This window comes from Pristis pectinata, chromosome 32, assembly GCF_009764475.1.
Source record: "Pristis pectinata isolate sPriPec2 chromosome 32, sPriPec2.1.pri, whole genome shotgun sequence".
In the NCBI taxonomy this organism is placed as follows: domain Eukaryota; kingdom Metazoa; phylum Chordata; class Chondrichthyes; order Rhinopristiformes; family Pristidae; genus Pristis; species Pristis pectinata.
Genome location: NC_067436.1, coordinates 4,583,546 through 4,609,743, shown reverse-complemented (window position 1 = coordinate 4,609,743; position 26,198 = coordinate 4,583,546). Strand labels below are relative to the sequence as shown.

At 47.4% G+C, this 26,198-nt stretch overlaps 1 protein-coding gene across 1 annotated transcript; it reads right to left on the bottom strand.

Annotated features, from left to right (window-relative positions):
- Window positions 1–755: 755 nt before the first annotated feature.
- On the bottom strand, window positions 756–17,500 carry psma4 (proteasome 20S subunit alpha 4). Its single transcript, XM_052042356.1, is given in 10 exon segments — window positions 756–1,099; window positions 1,815–1,913; window positions 1,916–1,937; window positions 4,614–4,744; window positions 9,227–9,315; window positions 10,357–10,434; window positions 12,654–12,816; window positions 12,924–12,966; window positions 13,403–13,428; window positions 17,426–17,500. Coding segments are annotated over 9 exon segments (783 nt in total). The 5' UTR covers window positions 13,406–13,428; window positions 17,426–17,500; the 3' UTR covers window positions 756–944.
- Window positions 17,501–26,198: the final 8,698 nt, after the last annotated feature.

Sequence of the window (26,198 nt, the reverse complement as noted above, 5' to 3'; positions counted from 1 at the left end):
AAACAGAATGAGTTTCTAAAGGTCCTCATCATGCACGGAGCCCGGGCTTTGGTTCCAACTCCTCTCATGATTTGGAGCCCACTAGGGCAACCGCAGCGGCGTGATCATCCTCCAGTTGCTTCTCAGCTTGAACCAAATGGATCCCTGTCCTTGCCCTCCTGGAGAAAACACTCTTTGCAAAATCACAATGTCTTCCCCACTCAGTGTTGCCACCCCTTTCTCCTATTCATGCTGAGCTTTTCTGAATGCTTTGTATTCATATTAAACATGCAGTACTTTTTCCGTGAATGTCACTACATCGTATTCCCACCCAGCTGTTTCTGCTTGTAGCTTGTGTTCCAAACCTTTGCTTTCCTTTCATTCTTCCTCGTTTGTTTCTGCACAATATGATACTACTTCCTTATCTAGTCTGAACTTCCAATCCTTTCTACTATTTAGTCCCCTTTTTCTACTTCTACACTGGTGCCCTTGCCTGCCTAACATTCTATTGTTTTCATGGGACATTCAGCTTGAGATGTTAAATACAAACCAATGAATCGTACCATCAAATTTGCCAGTGTACCGACTCACTCTCAAACTAAGGCTCTCAGTGCTTGTTAGCCACCCCATCAGCACGGTCACCACCCTCTCCCCTTCATCGTCAGGACCAAACTCCGACCTCCATTCTAAGGGTGTTAACACCTCCATATGAGGTGAGGCGAATCATCTTCAGGAACACAAAAATATGTTCTGAAATAAGTACATTCTAAACAATATTTTGCCTTTGTTATTTATTTAAAAACCCATCTGTCAATTACAAGTTCATATATAATAGATTTATGAAAGTGTACAAGTGGCTTGTGATACCTGGTGCGACCAGTTCTGTAAAGGCAGACCTGCAGACAAGTAGATTTCAACAAACATTTGCTTTCAGTGCTGGCATCAGCCTTCATTGAACTGTAGTTCTATTTATCTTTCTCTTTTTGGTCCTTTTCCTTTTTCTCACGTTCCGACTTTGCTTCTTCTTCCTCGTGCTGCTTAATCAATACCTCAACCTCCTTCTGCTTCAGGACCTTGATTCGCGTTTTTCCATTTTCTCTGGTTAGTGTTGCAATCTCCACTGCACCACAGAGGGGAAGATGAAATGATAAAGGTTCCAAAAATTACTCAATCCTAACAGGACTTTGGCTAAGCGGAAAATATTAACCACACATATCCTTCTGAATAATAGGGGCAGTCAAGTGGGTGTGAGCACTTTCACTCAAGAGGGATGAATGAATACAAGTCAGAAAGGGTGACTATTAAAGAGTTCAATGTAAAACTGACTAATCGAAAGCAAGCTCAGAATCAATAAAATAAGCATGTTTAATTGGACTGGAATTCAAGCAATGAAAGAAATTATAGTCTAAACGCTCTTCATTATAACATGACTGATTTCACCGTCACCTTGCTATTTTTCATGTTAACACAGACAGGGTGGTCTCAGGCTTCCTGTGGGGGCAGGCTGCCAGGTGAGGGTGACCTTGAACTCTGTGGATGTTCAGACGTTCTACTGGGGGGGGGGGGGGGGGGGGGGGAGGTTAACTGGCTGTCATTTCGGCACTGGGAGCCCAGAGCAGTTCTTCAGTCCCCAGGCTGGGACCGGCCGACTACAGCAACTCAACTCCCTCAACTCAACACATACCAGGTGCACGACCAGCTACTTCCCGCTGTGAGGTTTTATATCAAACTTTGGCAAGGTCAGTACAGCAAAAGGCAGCTCAACTTTTCATTCTATTTGCAACTCTGACTTCTAAATCATGTTTGCAAGCTGGGAAGAACATCACACCACTTACCCTTTTCAGCTGAAAGTTTACTGACATCCATCGTCTTGTTCAACACTTTAATTGCCAATGCAAGGGCCGATTCTAAAGTCATGTCTCCTTCTTTAAAGTCTTTTTCAGCATAGAGACTGCAGCCTGCAATTTGTATTGGATCAGGTTAACAAAGCATTTAAACTGCCGTCTTTATAAATTCACCAACTATACTACACTGGTTCAAACGACTAAGCAATGCTTTAAGCTCTATCACCAGTGCTAAGCACTGTTTCCAGGCAGCCACCCAATGAACGTTAAGCAGATTAGTCCTGACCGAAGATATGAACCAAGAGAAAGCGTATAAACGCAACACTTTGCTGGGAAGGTTCTGCCTATCACTTGGAGACAGAACAAACAGTCCAGAGACGGGCGAGTTTCAAATCGGAGTGAAGAACCTGCAATATTCCCTATGACGGGATTGAAGCTTTGGAAAATCTGAATGGGACTAAAGAGGCAGGACCCGTTGGCCTGCACCCGAGGGCTTTAAAGGAAGTCAGCATAGAGCCATTGAAGTTTTTCCAAAACTCAGTTCTGGGAGGCACCAGGGAATTGGAAAACCATAAATGTGACACCCTCGTTCGAGAAGGAAGGAGGCAAAATGTGGGAACCTATAGACCAGTTTGTTCAACATCTGTTGTTGGGAAGATACTGGAGTCTAATAACCAAGGAAGTCTTTTAGAAAATTTTAACACAATCAAACCAAGTCAACGTGATTTTATGAAAGGGAAATTATATTTGACAAATTTGCCAGATTTTTGAGAGCCAATAGAGAGGAAGCTGTAGATGTAGTATAGCTGGACTTCCAGAAGGTGATAAGGTGTGGTGCATGAAGTATGTTGTTGAAGAGTCAGCGTGGATTGAAGACTGGTTACCACATAGAAGACGGAGTCAGAATAAATGGGTCTCTTCAGGCTGGAACAATACAACTAATGGAGTGTCCCAAAGATTGTCCTTAGCCTCCATCTATATTAATGACTGGGAGGAGGGGGCAGTGTGTAAGGTCTCCGCATTTGCTGATGACAAGAAATTAGGTAAGAGGTCACGTTGTGAAAAGGATATATGAATACTGCATTTAGATAGAAATGGGTTTAGCAAGTGGGCAGAAATTTGGCAAATGGAGTTTAATGCAGGGAAGTGTGATGCAGGCAAACTCTCAGCTGAGTGGAGAGCATGGGACAAGTATTGATGGGTGCAATGGTCGGCATGGACCTGGTGGGCCGAAAGGCCTGTCTCTGCTCTGTACATCTCCAGGAAAAACTGCAAATGAGTGGAGTACGAAGAGATCTGGTATTCTTGTGCATGAATCACACAGAGCTAGCACGCAGGAGCGGCAATTAATTAAAAGGCAAATGGCATACTGGCCTTCATTGTGAGGATGCACCCAAGGTACTGTGTACAGTTTTGGTCCATTACTTAATAAAGAATGCAGTGGTATTGTTGGCAGTCCAGAGGAGATTCATTAAATTACTTCCTGGGATGAGGATGTTGTCCCATCATCAACAACTAAGGAGTCTGACCAGCATTTGTTGGCACTTAGAAGAATGAGGGGTGATGTTATTGAAACATACAGGATCCGAAGCAGCGCGACAGCTAGATGTTACGACGTTTCCACCAGCGGAAGAGTCTCGAACAGTGGCACATAGTTATAAGGGGGCAGTCATTCACCACTGAGGTGCGTAGGAATATTTTTCTCGGAGGGTGGTGAATCTCTGAAATTCTCTACCCCGGAGGATTGTGGAAGTTAGATCACTGTAAGTATTAAAGAGTTAGACAATGTTTTGAAAGAGATTGGGGAACTGGAAGAGGAGTCGAGGGCTGGGGCAGATCAGCCAAATGGAATGGAGGAGCTGGCTTAAAGGGCCGGTGACCCAGTCCTGCACCTATTTTCCTGAGAGTGCTTCACGAGTGTGAAGTATTCAGGGAGGTTTTACAATGTTAAAGGTGTTAAGAAAAAAAAAGCATTAATTTGTCATAATTCTCAAGTATTTTATGCTGACCTATGCTGGTTGGGAAAGCTCCCTCCCAGCTTCTCCGAGACAGGGATAGTTTGGTGTTGGCTCCACAGGTTCTGGCAGAACTGAAGCTCCCTCAAAGGGCAGATCTTTTCATCTGCTCCAACAGGGAGCTCCCAACTGCAGACACTTGAAAACCCTCTCCCAATCCCAGGGAACTGAGGCCGACAGAAGCAACTCCCCCTCAGAGAAAACTCCAGATGGAGAAAATTGTCCCAAAGCATATCACAGGTCCACAAATCGGTCAATGGTGGGAGATTCGCAGGGGGCCAACATGACAGAACAGAGATGGGTGGTAAGGAAGGTCAAAAAAACAGAAGCAGGTGGAGAGATGAAAAGGATGGAACATTGCAGGAGAAGGCCATTCGGCCCCTCTTGTCTGCTCTACCATTCAAATATGATTGTAGCCGAGCTGTCACCTCTCAGCCACTTCCCTGCATCAACCCCAATATCCCTTGATTCCCTCAATACTGAGGCTGGAAGCCTCAAGGGACACCCATCAATGGCAGCTTGAATGGAAGGGGTGATGGGGGGGTGGGCAGTACAGAAGTAGAGGATCAAAGCATTTTCAAAGTACCTGCAAGGCAATAAACAATTTTAAATTGCAAACACTGGGACCAGAGACTGCTTAGCAATGATTGAAGATGGAAATATTTGCTAGACTAGGGCCATGTTTTCCATTACTTACCTATCTTGCTAAAATACAAATCAACAAGTCACTGCATCTCTTTACAGAGATTCTACAGCTTTTAGTTAAGATACTCACAGCGCTGTTATTTCCAATGCACGTGGCCTTCCATCCTCCATAGTTTCCACTGGGGTCACTCTGGTACAACTGATAGCCGTAGTGCTTGTCCCATCCCATGTAGAGCAGTGAAACACCGAAAGGTCGTTTCCCTGTCAGTAAAAGATACAGATCAACAGATATCCAACAGGCCCAGAAAGAGGGGACGAGAGAGGGGGAGGGAACGGGAGGGAGGGAGGGAGCAAGAAAGAGGGGGAGGGAGGGAGGGAGCGAGAGAGGGGGGAGGGACGGGAGCGAGAGGGGTGGGGAGCGAGGGAGAGCGGCAGAGAGAGAGAGGGAGCGAGAGAGAGAGAGAGGGAGCGAGAGAGAGAGAGAGAGGGAGCGAGAGAGAGAGAGAGAGGGAGCGAGAGAGAGAGAGAGGGAGCGAGAGAGAGAGAGAGGGAGCGAGAGAGAGAGAGAGGGAGCGAGAGAGAGAGAGGGAGCGAGAGAGAGAGAGAGAGGGAATGCGAGAGAGGAGAGAGAGGAGAGGAGGACGAGAGAGAGAGAGGGAATGCGATGAGAGAGAGAGAGGGACGCGAGAGAGAGAGAGGGAGCGATGAGAGAGAGAGGGAGCGAGAGAGAGAGAGGGAGCCGAGAGAGAGAGAGGGAGCGAGAGAGAGAGAGGGAGCGAGAGAGAGAGAGAGGGAGCGGAGAGAGAGAGAGAGGGAGGCGAGAGAGAGAGAGAGGGAGCGAGAGAGAGAGGGAGCGAGAGAGAGAGAGGGAGCGAGAGAGAGAGAGAGGGAGCGAGAGAGAGAGGAGCGAGAGAGAGAGAGGGAGCGAGAGAGATGGCTTACATTTAGCTGGACCTTCTCATGTTTCTCTAAATGACATTATAGTTATCATATTTTCTCATGACAGAAGGCCATTTGTTGCATCAAGTACATAGATGGGAAAGGTTTAGAGGGTTATGGGCCAATTGGGAATAGCTTAGATGGGCATCTTGTTCAACATGGATTGAGTTGGGCCGAAGGGTCTGTTTCCATGCTGTATTACTCCTTGACTCTAAGTCTATTGCCAGTTCTGAGAGCAATCTCACCAATCCCAGGAATTGATGAGAACTCGCCCAGGGTGAATGTGCAAACTCCACGCAGACAGCACTGGAGGTCAGAACCAAACCCAGCTCACCAGAGCTGCAATATCACAGAATCAACAGGATGAGAATCTGTTGAATGGTTTTCAATGATACTGAGGGAGGTATATTGTCCAGGATTACCACCAGCTATACTGTAGATAGGACCAAAGAATCCCAACACCCATCCCATTTGGCTGATGGTGAGATCACCTGATGTCTCACCTCCAGGTCAGCAACATCACAGGTTAGAATTCTCCAAACACTTCTGTTTTACATGACCAACAGAAAACCCACAGCCTATTGTGTCCACACTTGGTTTAAACCGAAGCAGGACCTGCACAAAATAAGCTGGGGACATAATTCAGTCCTTGACAAAGCGACCCATTAAATAGCCCTTCGATTATACATGATTGCTACTGTGTGGCCACACCACACAAAGGACAAGCAGCCCCAATCACTCCTATATCGGACCAAAGAGAAAGAGAGTTTTGTCAATATATGGAGGAACGTGAGATAGAGGGATATGCGGGAGGAAGGGGTTAGGTAGTGTGAGGGTGGTCTGATGGACGGCACGACACGGTGGGCCGAAGGGCCTGTTTTGTGCTGTATGGTTCTACGGTTCTTCTATGGTTCTATCTGTCAGTGTGCAATTTTAACCAATGTGTAAATGGCTTAAAGATCCACGAGTCTTGCCTGAAGTAACATGTTGGTCCTACCAATGAAGCTGACACATTCACCACTGTTGTGGTGTGGGTTAACAAGAGGTTGGTGGCACAGGGGTGAAGTCCAGAAACATTTTTCCATTCAAAAGCGAACAGGAATCTGCAACTCTCTCCAACAAGCTTTCAGGCTAGGGTCCAACCGAAAATGTAACCACCGACTTTGACAGCATTTTGGTAGACCAAGGTTACAGAACCAAGGCTTATCAATGTCAATAAAATACAGAACAGTCACGATCAAACTTGTTGACAGAGCAGGCTCAAGTGGCTGACTTGCTATTTATCATCAACCTATTTCTTAAAGTTACTAGGGCTTATTTCTAGAGCAATGGAAGTGAAAAGTGGATAAATTGATAAGGTGCCACATTACAAGCCTATCAGCAAAGCTGACACATATGATGGGGTTGACACCGTGGATACAAAGTTGCTAGGCAACAGACAACATAGTGGGTTGTAGTGAATGGCTGAGTTTTGTACAGGAGGAAGGTGAATGTCGGCTCTCCACAGGAATCAGGGTGGGGCTGTTGTTTTCTTTGATCTACATTACTGGCAATTTCTAAATTTGTAAAGGATATAAGTCTTGACAGGATTGTACACTATGAGGACAATAATGATGAACTGCAGCAGGATAAAGGAACTGGGCAGACACGTGGCAGATGAAGTTCAATGCAGAGAACAAGAGGTGATCCATCTTAGTTGGAAGAATTGGTCAGGCCACAGTGGGAATACTGCGTGCAGTTCTGGTTGCCATACCATAGGAGGAAGGTGATTGCACCTAGAGGGTGCAGAGATTTACCAGGATGTTGCCTGGGATGGAGCCTCTCAATTATGAGGAGAGACTGGATAAGCTGGGTTTGTTCTCCTTGGAGCAGTGAAGACTGAGGGGGAATCTGATAGAGATTTGTAAAATTATTAGAGGCAAGGATACAGTGGATAGGTAGGAATTTTCCCATTAACAAAGGTGTCTAAAACCAGAGGGCAAGTCTAAGGTGAGGAGGAGGAGGGTTGGGGGGGATCTGAGGAAAATATTTTTCAACCAGAGCGTGGTTGGAATCTGGAACGCACTGCCCAAGAAGGCAGTAGAGGCAGAGATTCTTGTGACATTTTAAAAATGTTTGAATGAGCACTTGAATTGCCGAAGTATAGAAACCTACAAACCGAGTGCTGGTAAATGGGATCAGTATAGGTGGGTACTTAATTGTTGGCAAGGACGTGGTGGGCAGGTTAATAATGTATACACAGTCCTGGGCTATATCATAGAGGCACAGAGTGTAAAAGCAGGGAAGTCACACTGAACCTTGGAAACGGTCTGATGTCAGCTGGATTATTGTGTTCAATTCTGGTCGTCACATTATAGGAAGGATGTGAGGATATTGATGTGGACCAGAAAAGATTTACAGAAGTGGTTCCTGGGATGAAGGACTACAGTTACCGGGATAGATTACAGAGGCAGGGCTATTTCATCAGAGAAGACTGAGGGGAGTTTTGATCGAAACCAATAAATAATGCACAGAGTGGATAGTGGCAGTCTGTTCCCATCAGAGAGAGCAGGGACTAGAAATCACAGATATATACAGGAGAAGAGATTTAAAAGTGACATGAGGGAAAGGTATTTTATAGAGTGTGTGACTGTCTGCAGATGTGGTGGAGGCAGGTTCCACTGTGGCCTTCAAGAACTGTATAAACATACAGTGATGAAAGATTTACAAGACTAGGGCTGGTGGGGAAAAAATTGATGAGTTGCTCTGGGAGGGAGCCGGCATGGGCATGAAGGGCTGAGAGGCCTCCTTCTGTGCTGCAACAATTCTATGATAGAACCATAGAACAGTACAGCACAATACAGGCCCTTCGGCCCACAATGTTGGCCGTGGGCCTTATGTGGGCCTTACTGATACGGTAAGTTCTGCTAAGTTTGTACAAAAACGTGGTTAGACCACACTGAGGGAATGCTGCTCACCATATTATGAAGAGGGTTTGGAGAGGATGCAGAGATTTATAAGGATGATACCAGAAAAGCAACAACTTACATATGTTTATTTTCACCTTGGGAAACAAAGGCTGAGGGGTAACTAAAAGAGTCTTTAAAATTATGAGGGGTTTTGATAAAATGGATGCCGAGAGACTATTTCCGCTTCTGGGGGAGAACATCATTAGGAATCATAAAGATATTCACCAAGAAAGCCAATAAGGAGTTTAGAATGTACACCTTCACCCAGAGTGGTGAAACTGTGGAAGACCCCATTACAGAGATTGGTTGAAACAATTTGCAAAGGCCTGTTTAAGGAGAGGTTGTTCAGCATGGAAGAAGGGTTTACTCCGAAAGATTTAGATGTGGAAAAATGTGAGGAGGCTTGAGAGGATTGCTGAAGGTGGCACAGACTGGTTGAGCCAAACTGCCTACTTTTGTGCCGTATAACTTAAACAATCCTATGTGTGCGCCTTTCTGTGTAAAACCCTTTGATGTACACTAACACCTTCAGGTCCTCAATGTGAAGCAGAGAACCAAGTTGGTGTGCAAAAGCATGCCAGTGGGTACCTTTGGTGCTTGACGTGTGCATTCTGTGTTGACGCATCACGATTAGTTTCATTGTTAATTAAATCCAGTGATAATTTCTACCACTAATAAACACAATTGGAAATCAGCAAATGTTTTCCACTAAGGTTATAGAATGTTAAGGAAACTAGATTATGCAATCAAGGCAAGATTTTTTGTTAAATACTATGTTGCATTTGTGATTCAATTTTACAGAAAGTGACATTACCACTTACCCATTAGTTTTAAATACACTTTACTCTCGTCTTACCTCCAAACTGTGTGTATGCCTGCTTGATATCACAGAGTGTTGTGACCAACTGCTCACAAGGGATGGGTTCTTGGTACTGAAGGAGATATCTGGGAACATACAAGGCATCATTATTGCACCCTGGTGGAGACTTCTTCTCCTCACTGTAAGTGTTCTCACACTCCAGGAGAAAAGTGCAAGCAGTTATTTTTCCAAGAAACTGTTAAATGTCTGTACAATTTTCTGGATTTAAAGGGGGAAAACACTTGCAGTAGGTGACACTATGAAGCCAGATGAGCTGCTGGTGCATTCTCATCCCCGACACCTGGAAACCAATGCAAGTCAGTCTGAGGGACTGGTTCCTCCAGGTGCTACAGGGAGTGTTGAGGTGGAGCTTTGCTATTTATTCATTACTGGGATGTGGGTATTGTGGGCAAAGCTGGCACTGATTGCCCACCACTGTTCACCCTCAGGAAGGCGGCAGGGAGCTGCCTTCTTAACCCACTGCGATCAGTGCGCTGGAGGTGTTCACACAACATTAGAAGGGGAGGTCAAGGGTTATTAGCTACAATAACAATGAAGCAATGGGACGAGATGTCCAAGTCAGGACCGGTGTGTGACCTGTTGCTGCTGTCTGAGTGTTTAAGTTGTGGATGCTGGGAGTGCTGACATTAGTACAAACTACAACCACAGTACTTTGCCTCAACTCATCCCCACAGTTCAGGTTTAATTCACTATCCTGGCAGCCTAGAGTCCAAAAGGGCGGCTGTCAACATTCCCTCTGATGCTGTGGTTCACCATCATAGTTCATTGGAGCTCCCTTCTACATGTAGTCCATCTTATACTTCTTGCTACCAACCTTGGTGCAACAAAATCCCCAGGACCAACAACCATTACACAGAGAAATATAACTATCTAGTAAAAAAAAGAAAACAAGAAATTTCAGATGACTGGAGTGAGACTTCTTGAACATTTCTCTGAACTATGATTTTTAAGAGCAGGGTGGTATTCATGGGCAGCCAGGTTACTACAGATGCAACAGGCTGCAAGGAGCAGTTATACAATTGCTGTAAATGAAATTAGAATGTGGCAGGAATACTCCTTCAGAGGGTAGATTCATACAATTCATTCCACACTATAACCCATCTTACCTCTGGGCAATCAATCGTAGCTCATTTGTAAGAACATTGGCATCAGATGTTATTCCTGCAACACTACAAGCCATATCACTGCAAAACAAATTTTACATGAAGCTTAGTACTAACTTAACAACAATATTCATTTACGTGCTGTAAAACTGACAAAAAAAATGACTAATTTGCTATCAGTTGAACCATTTACTTAAAATGAACTCTTTCTGGACAACCAGACAAGAAGCCCTTGCGGAAATAGTTGCTTCATCGTTAGTCACTGGTGAAGTTCGCGAAGACTGGAAGGTGGCTAACAGTATTCCATTGTTTAAGAAGAGTACCAAGGACAAGCCAGGGAACTACAGACTGGTCAGCCTGACATCAGTGGTGGGGAAGTTATTGAAGGGAATTCTAAGGAACAAGATCTACCAGCATTTGGATAGACAGAGTCTGGTTAGGAGTCAGCATAGCTTTGTGCATGGGAAGTCATGTTTGACGAATGTTCTTTGAAGAGGTAACCAAAAGGGTAGATGAGGGTAGGGCAGTGGATGTTGTCTATTTGGATGTCAGCAAGGCCTTCGATAAATTCCTGCATGGCAGGCTGGTCTGGAAGGTTAATTCCCATGGAATCCAGGGAGAGCTAGTTAGGTGGATTCAAAATTGGCTCAGAGGTAGGAAGCAGAGGGTGGTGGTTGAAGGTTGTTTCTCGGAATGGAGACCGGTGACTAGTGGTGTGCTGTAGGGGTCAGTGTTGGGACCCTTGTCATTCGTTATTTATATAAATGATTTGGATGTGAATGCTCAAGACTTGATCAGCAAGTTTGCGGATGACACGAAATTAGGAGGAGGTGTTGCTAGTGAAGAAGGTTATTGTGGATTACAGGGGGATCTTGATCAGTTAGGGAATTGGGCCGAGGAGCAGCAAATGGATTTCAATACACATAAGTGTTAGGTGATGCATTTTGAAAGTCAAACCAGAGTAGGACTTTTACTATGAATGGTAGGGCACTAGGGAGTGTAATGGAACAGAGGGACCTAGGAGTACAAGTGCGTAGTTCATTGAGAGCAGTATCACAAGTAGACAGGGTGGTGAAAAAGGTGTTTAGCATAAATCGTTGGTGAAGCCGCATGTGGAGTATTGTGAACAGTTTTGGTCATAGGAAAGATGTGGTTAAACTGGAAAGAGTGTAGAAAAGATTTCCAAGGATGTTGGCGGGACTAGAGGGCCTGAGTTGTAGGGAGAGGTTGGCCAGGCGAGGTCTTTATTCCTTGGAACATAGCAGAATGAGGGGCAACCTTGTAGAAGTGTTTAAAATTACGAGAGGCATAGACAAGATGGACGGTAACAGTCTGTTCCCCAGGGTAGGGGAGTCCAAAACTAGGAGGCATAGATTTAGGGTGAGAGGGGATAGATTTAAAACTGATCTGAGGGGGAACCTTTTCATGCAGAGGGTGGTGAGTATATGGAATGAGCTGCAGAAGGAAGTGGGTGAGGCAGGTACAATAGTATCATTTAAGAAGCACTTGGATAGGTACACGGAGGGGGGGGGGGGGGCCTGGAGGGATATGGGCCGAATGCGGGAAATTGGGACGAGCTAGGTGGACACTGTTGTCGGCATGGATTGTTGGGCCAAAGGGCCTGTATCCATGCTGTATTGTTGTATGAGTATGACTCTAAGATTCTCTGTATATTTGCATGTACAACTGGCTCTACTACCTGCTTGTGGCTGCTTGTCTACACTGTACATGAGCTCTAATTTAAGGTCCACCTTTTCTCTGTTACCAACCATCCCACCCCCACCACGTCTCTTTGAACACCTTCACCACCTACCTTGGAAAAGCAGCCAACATAATCAAAGACCCCTCCCACCCCAGACATTCTGTCTTCTCCCCCGTCCATTGGGCTGAAGATACAAAAGCTTGAAAACCCGCCCCACCAGGCTCAAGGACAGCTTCCATCTTGCTGTTATGACTCTTGAACCGACCACTTGTATGTTAAAGATGAACCCTTGTCCTCACAATCTACCACGTCATGGCCCTTGCACCTTATTGTTCTACCTGCACTGCACTTTCTCTGGAACTGGAACTATATTCTGCACTCTGTTATTGCTTTCCCCTTGTACTACCTCAAAGTATTTATGTTTTGAAGTGATCTGTATGGATGGTCTGCAAGATTAAGTTTTTCACTGCGTCTTGGTACATATGACAATAATAAACCAATACCGACGGAATACAGACCACGTTGATGGAATTTAGGATAACACAGACTGTCTAAGGACGAACAAGCACATTTGTTATGTGCCCAAGTTTACACGTACTCATTCAGTTTGTATATCTTCTCGGAAAAGAAGACTTCATCCAGTAGCTTGTGTATGTTGCGTCTCTCTGCAGCTAACAGAACGCCATCGTTTGCCAAAATCCCCAGGCATGTCCCAGCGTGACCAATGGCTTCCATTGCATATTCCACCTGATAGAGTCGGCCTATTGTTTAATTAAAAAGTAAAGTTTGCATGTGAATTAGTTGATGCACCATTACATCAATCAGTCAGACCCTTCATTTTCATTAAGCATTCACCGAGATGACTAACCTTCAGGTGAAAATATGGTCGTTCGGGAATCATATCGTCGAGACTGCAGAAGCAAACAAAATAACTAGCATTATATATTCCACCTATTAATACTTCTTTTATAATGAGGTTAAGACCCCTCTCTCCCCTCTAATCATCTTCTCCTCATTGAGGTTTCCATTGCACCGGTGTTTTGGGTGCTTGCTCCCCGAGGTTGTATTCAGTGGGGACATCAGTTGGGAAACTGCCACCCTTCACATATTGTCCCACAATGAGGGGCAACTGCTGACCTCAGCCGCGTGTTGGAGACGTTCAACATGGCAGAGTGCTGGTGAGCTCACTGTGCTGACACTGTAACTGGACACGTTGCCTCTCCATCCACCTGCTACATTCCACTCACCATTTTCCACAAGTTCTAATTAAGTCTTGGGAGCACATACACACAGCATATCTAATTGCATATGGTAAATATTTTCTGTGGTTAAACCCCAGTCACTCACCATTATGCCCTTAAACCGTCAAAAATCTAGGATCAGAAAAGGAAAATCAGTTAATACATGCAATAAACTGCAATAAGTATGTGACAATATCTGTACCAACTATCCTCTTAAAGCCTAGAAGAACAGTTCTTATGTGTTACGTTCTGATTGTGACTGGGTGGGGATGTGCTGCAATGCACTTGTCTGATTAGGGTGGCGAAATGCCTCCCACCTGCAGCGGAGGACCTATTTTACACTTTGGATCTCCTCTCCCAATGAACATGAACTTCAGCGTTGAATACAGACCTTCAGGAGGTGGTAAGGGGTGACCTGCCTCATTGACAACCATAACATTGCAACGTAGAAGAAATCTATGTCTATATTTAGAATCATGTTTGTATTGCACATGTATTCATCTTGAGCTTTTAAACTGAAGTGTAAAAGGATCTCTTAAATGCATTTTGGTACAAAGTGTCTTATTTGAATGAATGTAATGGCAGTATCATCCTCCCAATGGAATGTGAATTGATAATCTAATGCAACAAGCTTTTATGTGGTCTTCCCATGAACAGATGACCAAAATTTACTTTGTCCCCAATGCAAAAATAAACCAAGGTCAGGTTAACTGAGAGACTTATGGATGAATGTCAGCCCCTCGTCCCCCAATCTGATCTACAGAGACCTTAGTCTCACAACATATTGCAAAGTGGACTATGGATTATCCACCTGAAACGCCAATTCTGTTTACTCTTCCAAAGATGCTGCCTGACATGCTGAGCGTTTCCAGCATTTTCTGTTTTTATTTCAGACTTCCAGAGTCTGCTGTTCTTTGTAGAAAGCACCTTGATTTGATTGCTGCAGCAGTCATTAGCAACATGGGCCTTCACACCATCTAAAATGCTAAAGTACATTAGATGTTCATTGTCAAAACACACTAGACACCATGAATAATAAAGAGAAGGCTTTGAGATTCCCTTTCAATAAACACTTATCACTGTTTTAAAATTACATATTCTCCAACTAATTAATGACTTATATTCCTGACGTTCACGCTATTTGTAAACAACCCATTGATACCCAAGGAACGTTTCTAAGTACAAAATAGTTACAGAGATAGCTCCTCCAGTCAAAGTCCAAGACTTATTACAGCAAAAGTTTTACATAAATGAGTAAATGTTGAGATTTTTAAAAATACAATGAATTGCAATTACAAGAAAAGTCCTTAGAAAAACTTATTAGTGACATGAATGGGCTGTGGAGATACTCAAGCCCTTATGAAGGGGTAAACAGGAATGTCTCTGGCATGGTCACTGCAAGTTGGGTGCTTTCAAGTCTCATTTCAAGAATTTAAACACCAGTTAAGCCGAGACATATTTCATTATCACAGACAAGGCCACTCAGCTCAATATCCCTCTGCCAACTCAGAGCAATCTACTTCCCCCACTTGTCCCCCATCATATGCCCACTAACACCTCCCTGCCACCAACCAATATCAGGGCAATTTCCAGTGGCCAATTAACCTACCAACCCGCACCTCTTTGGGATGTGGGAGGAAACCCTTGTGGCCACGGGGATAAAGTGCAAACTCCACAAAGAGGGCACATAAAGTCAGGATCGAACGGAAGTCCCTGGGGCCAAGAGACAGCAGCTTTACCGAATGACCTCTGCTGCAACATGAAGGGTGCCATCTGTCCAGTGACCTCTGGTACCACCTGCATTCTCTGGTGGTACCAGAGCAGACAGCAGCCCATTAGAATGGAAGGAGGGAGAGTGGAGGGAGAATAGAGGGAACAGAGAGAGGGAGAATGGAGGGAATGGAAAGAGGGAATGGAGGGAGAAGGGAGGGCAGTGAGAAGGAAGGGCAGCGGGAATGGGGAATGGAGGGAAGAGGGAATGGAGGGACGGAGGGCGGGAAGGAAGGGGGGAGGGAAGGGAGGATGGAGGGAGGGAGGGAAGGGAGGATGGAGGGAGGGGAGGGGAGGGAGGATGGAGGGAGGGGGAGGGGAGGGAGGATGGAGGGAGGGGGAGGGGAGGGAGGGGGAGGGGAGGGGGAGGGGAGGGAGGGGGAGGGGAGGGGGAGGGGAGGGAGGGGGAGGGGAGGGGGAGGGGAGGGAGGGGGAGGGGAGGGAGGGGGAGGGGAGGGAGGGGAGGGGAGGGGGAGGGGAGGGGGAGGGAGGGGAGGGAGGGGAGGGAGGGGAGGGAGGGGAGGGAGGGGAGGGAGGGGGAGGGGAGGGAGGGGGAGGGGAGGGGAGGGAGGGGGAGGGGAGGAGGGGGAGGGAGGGAGGGGGGGAGGGGGAGGGAGGGGGAGGGGGGGAGGGGGAGGGAGGGAGGGGGAGGGAGGGAGGGAGGGGGAGGGAGGGGATGGAGGGAGGGGGAGGGAGGGGGAGGGAGGGAGGGGGGGGAGGGAGGGGGGGGAGGGAGGGGGGGAGGGAGGGGGAGGGGAGGGGAGGGAGGGGGAGGGAGGGGGAGGGAGGGGGAGGGAGGGGGAGGGGGAGGGAGGGGGAGGGAGGGGGAGGGGGAGGGAGGGAGGGGGAGGGGGAGGGAGGGAGAGGGAGGGAGAGGGAGGGAGGGGGGAGGGGAGGGGGAGGGAGGGGAGGGAGGGGAGGGAGGGGAGGGAGGGGGAGGGGAGGGAGGGGGAGGGGAGGGGAGGGAGGGGGAGGGGAGGAGGGGGAGGGAGGGAGGGGGGGAGGGGGAGGGAGGGGGAGGGGGGGAGGGGGAGGGAGGGGGAGGGGGGGAGGGGGAGGAGGGAGGGGGAGGGAGGGAGGGAGGGGGAGGGAGGGGGATGGAGGGAGGGGGAGGGAGGGGGAGGGAGGGAGGGGGGGGAGGGAGGGGGGGGAGGGAGGGGGAGGGGAGGGGAGGGAGGGGGAGGGAGGGGGAGGGAGGGGGAGGGAGGGGGAGGGGGAGGGAGGGGGAGGGAGGGGGAGGGGGAGGGAGGGAGGGGGAGGGGGAGGGAGGGAGAGGGAGGGAGGGAGAGGGAGGGAGGGAGGGAGGAGAGGGAGGGAGGGAGGGAGGGGGAGGGAGGGGGAGGGAGGGAGGGGGAGGGAGGGGGAGGGAGGGGGAGGGAGGGAGGGGAGGGAGGGAGGGGGAGGGGGGAGGGGGAGGGAGGGAGGGGGAGGGAGGGAGGGGGAGGGAGGGGGGAGGGAGGGGGAGGGAGGGGGAGGGGGAGGGAGGGAGGGGGAGGGGGAGGGAGGGGGAGGGAGGGAGGGGGAGGGAGGGGGAGGGAGGGAGGGGGAGGGAGGGGGAGGGAGGGGGAGGGAGGGAGGGGGAGGGAGGGGGAGGGAGGGGGAGGGAGGGAGGGGGAGGGAGGGAGGGGGGGAGGGAGGGAGGGGGAGGGGGGGGAGGGGGGAGGGAGGGAGGGGGAGGGGAGGGAGGGGGAGGGGGGGGAGGGGGGGAGGGGGAGGGGGGGGGAGAGGGGGAGGGGGGGGGAGAGGGGGAGGGAGGGAGGGGGAGGGAGGGAGGGAGGGAGGGGGAGGGAGGGAGGGGGAGGGAGGGAGGGAGGGAGGGGGAGGGAGGGAGGGGGAGGGAGGGAGGGAGGGAGGGAGGGACGGTAGGGGGAGGGAGAGGGGAGGGAGGGGGGGGGAGGGGAGGGAGGGAGGGAGGGGGAGGGGGGGGAGGGAGGGAGGGGGGGGGGGGAGGGAGGGAGGGAGGGAGGGGGACTGGAGGGAGGGAGGGAGGGAGGGAGAATGGAGGGAGGGACACCGGGCGCTGTTTGGTTGACCCCCCCAACCCGGGGCCGAAACCGAAACTAAAACCGACCCGGGATGACTGGGAGGATTTTTTAGCAGCAGCAGCTCCCGCGGGCCCGGGTCCCCTCCCCCCACCCGCCCCGGTCCCCGGCCCCCGGTCCCTCCCCACCCCCCGGGGATGAAGCAGCAACTTTCGGGCGGCCCGGCGGACCAGGCCGCGCCGCTCCAACCCGGGGCCGGGCTGCGGGTGTCCGGCCGGCGGAGGGCGGCACGGTGTGGTGTGGGGTGTGAGGTGGGGTGGGGTGGGATGTGGGCCGGTCCCCGGTCCCCGGTCTCCCTCCCCCGGCCGCTCCCTCACCTGCGCCCCGCTCGCCGTCCCGACCTCCTCTGCCGCACCGGACCGACGAGGCGCTGCGGGGGCGTCAAGAGCGGCGCTCCTTCGCCCGGACTCCGACACAGCGCCACCTGCCGCACGGGAGGACCTGTCCGCCCAGAGCTGAAGCAGCAGCCCCCTCGGCCCATCCAAGTCGTGCTAATGCTGGAAGTCGTTTCTCTCTCACCTGTGAGTCGTTCCAGCACCTTTTTTTGTTACAGATTTTTAGTATTCAGGTTTTTACCAGTGTTTTCTCCACAGCAGCCACATTTAAACCTCAGGTGCTGAGCCCCCTGCTCTGCTCCCCTTCCCTGCAGGACTGTGTGACTGAGAACAGCTCTATCCACACATTCACCGACCACACCAGTGCTGTTGGCCACATCACGGCCGCTGAGGAGTCAGCGTACAGGAGTGAGATAGGACGTCCGGTTGAGTGGTGCTGCAACAACAACCTCGCGCTCAATGTCAACAAAACCAAGGAGCAAATCGTTAACCTCAGAAAGGGGAAGTTGGGAGACCACGTGCCGGTTCTCATTGGTGGGTCAGAGGCAGAGACACCAAGCAGCTTCAAATCCCTGGGCGTTAACATCTGGGATGGCCTGTCACAAAGATGCAATCACAAAGAAGGCACGCCAGTGCCTCTACTTTCTGAGGAGCTTAAGGAGATCTGTCATGCCACCAAATACTCCGATAAACTTCTATAGATGCACTGTAAAAAGTATCCTGACTGCTTGCATCATGGCCTGGTGCAGCAATTCCAATGCACAGGAACGCAAGAGGCTGCAAAGAGTCATGGTCCATCACGGGCACAGCCCTCCCCACCACTGAGAGCATCTATAGGAGGCGCTGCCTCAAGAAGGTGGCATCTATCATCAAATAGCTCCACCATCCAAGTGATACCCTCTTCTTACTGCTACCATCGGGCAGGAGGTACAGAAGCCTGAAGTCCCACACCACCAGGTTCAGGAACAGCTACTCCCCTTCAACCATCAGGTTCTTGAACCAACCTGCACAACCCTAATCCTACCTCAGAATACTCTGGACCACCTCTTGCTCTACCATGGACTTGTCTCTGATTGTGGCTTTTTTTTGCGCTGTCTTGTTTATGCACTGTCTTTTTTTCTCTCTCTCTTCACTGTCTTGTATAATTTATGTATAATTTGTGTTCTGTGTGTTGTCTGTCCCTATGTGCCTGTGGTGCTGCTGCAAGCAAGGATTTCATTGCACCTGTACCTCAGCGTACCTGTGCACATGACAATAAACCTGACTTGACTTCTGTTTCTAGGCATGCAGATTTCTCTCCATGAAGCACAGGTTAAGTTTTTATGCCAACCTGGCAGTTTCATTGTCTCTTTTACTGTTACCAATTTTTATTTCCAGGTTTTTAAAACTTACTTTAAACTCCACCAGCCATGGTATTGAATTGGTTTAATATTGTCACTTGTACCGAGGTACAGTGAAAAACTTATCTTGCATACCATTCATACAGATCAATTCATTACACAGTGCATTGGGTAAAACAATAACAGAATGCAGAATAAAGTGTAACAGCTTCAGAGAAAGTGCACGACAGGTAGACAATAAAGTGCAAGGTCATAACGAGGTAGATTGTGAGGTCAAGAGTCCATTTTATCGTACTAGGGAACTGTTCAATAGTCATAACGGCAGGATAGAAACTGTCCTTGAGCCTGGTGGTACGTGCTTTCAGGCTTTTGTAAATTCACAAACTTGTGTCTCCAGATTACTAAAATAAAGTGAATGCTGGAAATACTCAGCAGGTCAAGTGGCACCCCAGGGAAGGGATAAGATTTCATGTTCCTGGTCAATGACTTTTTGTCAGCTTTTTGATTTTCAATTACTGTTCAATTCCTCCAGGAATGCCCAGCTTCCGAGCATCTGCAGTTTTTTGACTCCATATTCCCAGTCCAGAAACATAACCACTTCTCCATTGTACCCCTTACCAGGGCATTGGTATCCTGCTGTTACCAGGGCACCTGCAAGTAACGTAAATCACCTCAGTATAATCTGCCTATTGAAATAAAAGCACAATCTAGTGGGCTGTGCCCAGGTGATTTAAATTGCTTGCTAATGCTCTAACAAAAGATGCACTTCTCCCTGCCTTGGTAAAGCAGCCAACACAATCGAAGACCCCACCCACCCCCAGACATTCTCTCCCCTCCCATCGGGCAGAAGATACAAATCCTGAATGCACATACCACCAGGCTCAAGGACAGCTTCTATCCCGCTGTTATAACTCTATTGAATGGATCTCTTGTATGATAAGATGGAGTCTAAGGTCTCTAAGGTAGGGACATGTTTGGCACAGCTTTGTGGGCCGAAGGTCCTGAATTCTGCTGTAGGTTTTCTATGTTTTCTACTTTGTCAAGGCCTTGCACCTTATTTTCTGCCTGCATTGCACTTTCTCTGTAACTGTAACTCTATATTCTGCATTCTATTGCTTTATCCTTGTACTACTTTGATGCACTGATGTGATGATATGATCTGTATAGATGGCATGCAAAACAATGTTTTCACTGTACCTTGGTACATGTGACAATACTAAACCAATTTACTAATTTAATACAAAATCTGGCAGTGATTATTGCTCAGAAGGTAATTCTAAGGAAGGGCCATGATTGTGTGAGGTTCTGGTGAATAAGATAAGAGTGGCATGATCCAATAAAAAGACTACTTTGTCCTGGAGGTAAATGTGTCTCGTGGAAGAACTTGTCTCACTGTCCTTAGCATCAGTTCCTGAGATTTCTACCACAAATGGCCTTTCCACAAAGGGTGCCTTTAGGGGCAGTACAGTGGCACAGCTGCTGGAACTGCTGCCTCACAGCTCCGGTGGCCCAGGTTCAATCCTGACCTCCGGTGCTGTCTGTGTGGAGTTTGCACGTTCTCCATGCAACTACATGGGTTTCTCCTGGGTACTCCAGTTTCCTCCCACATCCCAAAGACGTGGGTTGGCAAGTTAATTGTCCACTGTAAATTGCTGCTAGTGTATAGGTGATAGGATCATAGGGAATTTGGGGAGAATACAGGGAAAATACAGGGAGAATACAGGGAACAGTACTGATTTAAGCTGAAAGGCACAATGCGAATGCACATCTTTGCATTCCCTGTGTTCTTCCCTCCCTAATTCATAGTTACTGCATTCAAGTTATCTGACGATTGAAATTTGTTTCCAGAGCTCAGCCTGCACTTTGATGTTGCAAGCTGTTGAATAATTTAAAAAAATTAAAGGGCAAATTGAATTTTCAGCTCAGTAAATGCAAGCACGGAAATACACTGTAGATCATTCAGCAGCCGTGGATGCTCCAAATGGCCTCCATCTATGCTGTAAGGAAATCTGGGACCCAGAGCAGGAGGAATGGTTTATCCTGGACATTATGTGGGACGCAGAGTCTGGAATCTTGGACTGAAATTTATTCACAAGCTTTCCGGCAATAATTCTTTTCAGCAGCTACCTTCTGTCCATTTAGAGGGAAAGAAATCGAGGCTTTCACCGGCTGCAGACAGAGGATCTAATGGGCACTTGGTCCACGAATATTACAGCACAAAACTCAGATATGGTTCTTATTTTATATTAAAAGGAAGGGCATCTTTCTAGGTCTTACCTTGTGACATGTATATCCTGTATCTTTCTATAAATAGACAATAAAGAAAGAAAGATTTGTCTTTAACTTTTACGTTTCGCAATCTCAATGTCTTCCAAAGTAGCTTACTGCACACGACATTCCTTCAAAGTGCAGGTAATGAGACAGCATAAGAAAGGTTGTTCCACTCTTGCTGCCTTGGCGAAGCAGCCAACATAATCAAAGACCCCACCCACCCGGGACATTCTCTCTTCTCTCCTCTTCCATCGGGTAGAAGATACAGGAGCCTGAGGGCACATACCACCAGGTTCAAGGACAGCTTCTACCCCACTGTGATAAGACAATTGAACGGTTCCTTTACACGATGAGATGGACTCTGACCTCACAATCTACCTTGTTGTGACCTTGCACCTTATTGCACTGCACTTTCTTCTGTAGCTGTGACACTTTACTCAGTACTGTTATTGTTTTTACCTGTACTACATCAATGCACTCTGTACTAACTCAATGTAACTGCACTGTGTAATGAATTGACCTGTATGATCAGAATGCAAGACAAGTTTTTCACTGTACCTCAGTACAAGTGACAATAATAAACCAATACCAAATCAAAGAGCTAGCCTGAACTTGATGGGCCAAAGAGCATATGCTGTAAAGGTCCCATGAATATCACCACTGACGCCTTTGTTCTGGAGTTCTGTGCTGCCTTGGACCTGCTGTGGAAGCACAGAGCATTATTCACAGCAGACCCTTGATTCAGCGGCTGATGGTGTGAATAACACACAGAAATCATGATGAATCGATGTGTGGACGAGTGTTGGTGGAACTTCAGTCCTATTCATGTGTAGCTTGTAGTTTATCTGTAGCTTACAACTGTGGGCTGCACAGTGGAAAAGCTAATAGACTTGCTGCTTCATGTCTCAGTCCCAACCCAGGGTGCTGTCTGTGTGGAGTTTGCACGTTCTCCCTGTGACTGTATGGGTTTCTTTTGTGTGTTCTGGTGTCCTCTCACATCACAAAGATGTGCAGCTTGGTAGGTTAATTGGTCACTGGAAATTGCCCTGAATGGATAGGTGAGTGATAGAATCCGGGCAGCCGGTGGGAGCATGTAGAGAATAAAATGGGAATAGCGTAAATGGGTGCCCGTTGGGTGGCATGGACTCTATGGGCCGAAGGGCCTGTCTCTGTGCCGTATGACTATGGTACAAAGTGACCCATAATGTAATCAGCAATTATATGTGATTTAGAGATTAATTCCTTGAACTGGTCTCCAGTATCTGCAGGACAATCAGACTTGGAGGTTAGTGAGATCATTCACCAAGTGTCCCCCCTTCACGGTGGTTGAATACACCAATTCAGATCTAGGCAAGGCAGATCCTGGAGTGAGACTGTAGACAGGTCCACGCATTGGGCTGTAGATTCAGTTGCAGTTGGTAAAGTTACAGGCAGACATGAGGCCAATGAGAAATGATTATTGTGTTCAGTTCTGGCCACCTTGCTATAGGAAAGATGCCATTAAGCTGGAACATTAAGTGCAGAAAAAATTTACAAGGATGTTGCCAGCACTCAAGGGACAGAGTTACAGAGAGAGGTTGAACAGGCTAGGACTTTACTTATTGGTGTGTAGGAGAATGAAGGGTGACCTTATAGAGGTGTATAAAATCATGAGGGGTATACATAGGGTGAATGCACACAGTCTTTTTCCCAGGATTGAGGAATCAAGAACTAGAGGGCATAGGTTTAGAGTTTTAGGGGAAGAATTTAATAGGAACCCAAGGGGCAACATTTTCACCCAGAGGGTGGTTCGTATAAGGAACGAGCTGCCAGAAGAAGAGGTTAAGGCAGGCAGGCACGGTAGTGTAGCGGTTAACAGCACCAGCGACCCAGTTTCAATTCCCACCGCTGTCTGTAAGGAGTTTGTACGTTCTCCCCTTGTCTGCGTGGGTTTCCTCCGGGTGCTCCGGTTTCCTCCCACATTCCAAAGACATACAGGTTAGGAAGTTGTGGGCATGCTATGTTGGCACCAGAAGCGTGGCGACAGTTGCGGGCTGCCCCCAGAACACTACGCAAAAGATGCATTTCACTGTGTGTTTCGATGTACATGTGACTAATAAAGATCTTATCTATGGTTTAGAAGTCAATCTAAATATTACTAACAGAGCATTGATATAATTTCAGGTGGTGGAGGTGTTACAGGATGAGGTAGGACTCGGCCGTCTCAAACCAAACCTTCTCCACTGCTTCTCTACCCAGCTCCCAGAGTTGGTGCAAAAACTTCCAGCCAGTTCTTGATGTGGTGAGAAGGTATTCTTCATTATCTGGGTAAAGCTGAACAGCGTACCGCGATAAAACCAGCGACTGAGAAAACCTACTAAGAACCATCAAGTACAAGGCATCCCTCTCCCGGCAAGATAAAGGGATCACATTCTTGAAGCCCGCGAGAACGTGGCCACCGACACGCAGGGGATTGTTGTTCTCCAGCATCATGTACATTATACATATGGCCACATCACACACATAGTAACCACAGCTCATGTTACCGAAGTCCAGGATATCAGAAATGTCCAACTCCTGCTGCCGGTGGCCTGGGTTGGTGCCATCAGCTGATGAAAGAAGAGGCTGCACTAAAACGTTGGTGTGACTGAAGTCTCCGTGATTAATGCCTGTTCAAGACATAAATGTTACACTATTTTATTGCCTGACATTGAACAGCTGGAGCAGTGCTATTGGGCTGGAGAGTGACCTGGGAGGCAGGGTTGGAGAGTGATGAGGTTATGCAGGACTGTGAGCAGGTGAGTCATGACATTGCACCATGCTCTGTGTGAAACAACAGCCACGTGGATGTGTCTGGAGATGTTCCCTCAACCTCACAATCTACCTCGTCATGGCCCTTGCACTTTATTGTCTGCCTGCACTGCACTTTTCTCTGTAACTGTAACACTATATTAACATAGAATATAGAACACTACAGCACAGTACAGGCCCTTCAGCCCACAATGTTGTGCTGACGTTTTATCCTGCCCTAAGATCTATCTAACCCGTCCCTCCCACATAGCCCCCGATTTTTCTATCATTCATGTGTCCACCTAAGAGTCTCTTAGATGTCCCTAATGTACCTGCCTAAAATATCCTGCATTCTGCATTCTGTTATTGCTTTTCCCTTGTACTACCTCAATGCACTGATGTGATGAAACAATCTGTATGGATGGCATGTATTTCACTGTATAGGAATGCATTTCACTGTATAGAAATGGAATTGATAAATGTGTACATGTGACAATAATAAACCAATCCCGATTCCTGTGCTACCCCCTCACCAGACCTTCCTTCGGCTGACGCTTGAAAAGATTCCATCCTCCTTCCACATAGCTCCATCTACATCAAAATTATACTTTCTGTCCACTTTTCTCCATTGACTATTTTTCTAAGAGTTTTCTTTCTGATTTTCCTCATGGAGCGTGTCCCATTGCTCAAGCGCAGGTGAGAACATCCTACAGTGAGATCCAATGAAAAGAAATATCCCATGGTGGCTGATTCTTATCCACTTGTGTCCCAAAAAATGGTGATAAAGTCTTTCTAATCTGGCATCTTGTTTGAAGTTTTGCTAATGCATAATTTATAAACTCAGAATTAAATAAACTGCTTCTGAGTAACCCAATCCATTGTTAGGTTAAAGACAAAGTGCTGGCAGAACTCAGCGGGTCCGGCAGCATCTGTGCATCTATTTTGGTAAATGGGCCAGGGAGTTACAGAGCAGAATGAAAGAAACCCCATTGTCCTTAATGCCAGAGCTCTGGAAATAACACCGACCACATGCTTTAGATGGAGGGGAACTGTGCATGTGTGGTGCACTGAACATCTTCCACATCTGCTTTTAAAACCCAAACCATGCAGATATTCTGCAAACCTTTTAAGATTCAGGAGTTGTTGTTATTAAACTCTCATAGTTGCGATCACTCTGTCTATGTAATATAATGTGGAGACATTTTTAACAAATCCCTTCAAAAAGTTTTTTTTACTGTCTAAGACTAAAGACGGACCAAAGTAGATCTGACCTGTTACCACAGGAGGGCGCCTGGATCTGATCCGCACAGGCAGGTTGATTTGGATCACAGCAAGATATGCCAGCCATGATTCTAAGAGGAAAATCCTTGGAGCAAGATACATGGACTTACTTTCGGAGCCTTGTTAATTTGAGCAAGACCTTGGCCAACTTTGTACAAGATCTGCCGGTCTGCAGGGATTTACTTCAGTGAAGTTCCCATCAGGTAGGTCAACAAGTGAATGATGTGGTTCTTGTATTCTTGACTGCGTAAGAGCACAATTTTCTTGTTAAGTTAGTCAGCCTAATCTTTCCAGAGTTGAAAAATATTAATAGATCTTATGCCTGAGGTGCAAAAACCAACAGAAAAATTGATCTAGCTATGGCAGACAGGAGAAGTTAAAGACAGTGTTAGACCAAAGGAAAAGACTTAAATTCTTGCCTAAAAGCCCAAAACGTTCAGATCACAGCAAAGGAGAACCAAGGAACTGATAAGAAATGAGAAAGAAGAATCAGAGAGTTACCAAGTAAGAAACATGACAACACAATGTTACCACTTCCATGTTTATGAAAGAAGGAAAAAAAATTGGCAAAAGTTTGTGTAGGTCCCAATAGTTTGTGTTGGATCTGTAAAAAGGAAAAAAAAAGGGCAAAAGTTTATGCAGTTCCTTACAGACTGAGACAGGAGAAAGGAATAAGGAAATGGCAGCGAAGTTCATCAAATATTTTCTACCTGCCTTTATGGAAGACACATAATATCTCCCATCAATGGTAGTCCGGAGAGAACAAGCTGAAAGGAATTAGCATTAGAGAAAAAAAACTGGTGTTAGAGAAATGAATGGAACTGCAACGTAGTAAGTCCCCAGGACCACGTGACATGGTTTTGAAAGAGGTGGTGATGAAGACTGTGGATGCAATGGTTGTCATCTTTTAACGTTTCACCAGTTCCCACAGACTGGAAGATAGCAAATCTGACCTTACTCTTTACTAAAGGAGGGAGAGAAAAACCAGAGAGCTACAGACCAGTTGCTGGACATAAGTTATAGAGAAAATACCCACTAAGGGTATGGTGCAGAGCATTTAGAAAGTTATAACAAGATTAGGCAAAGTGAACATG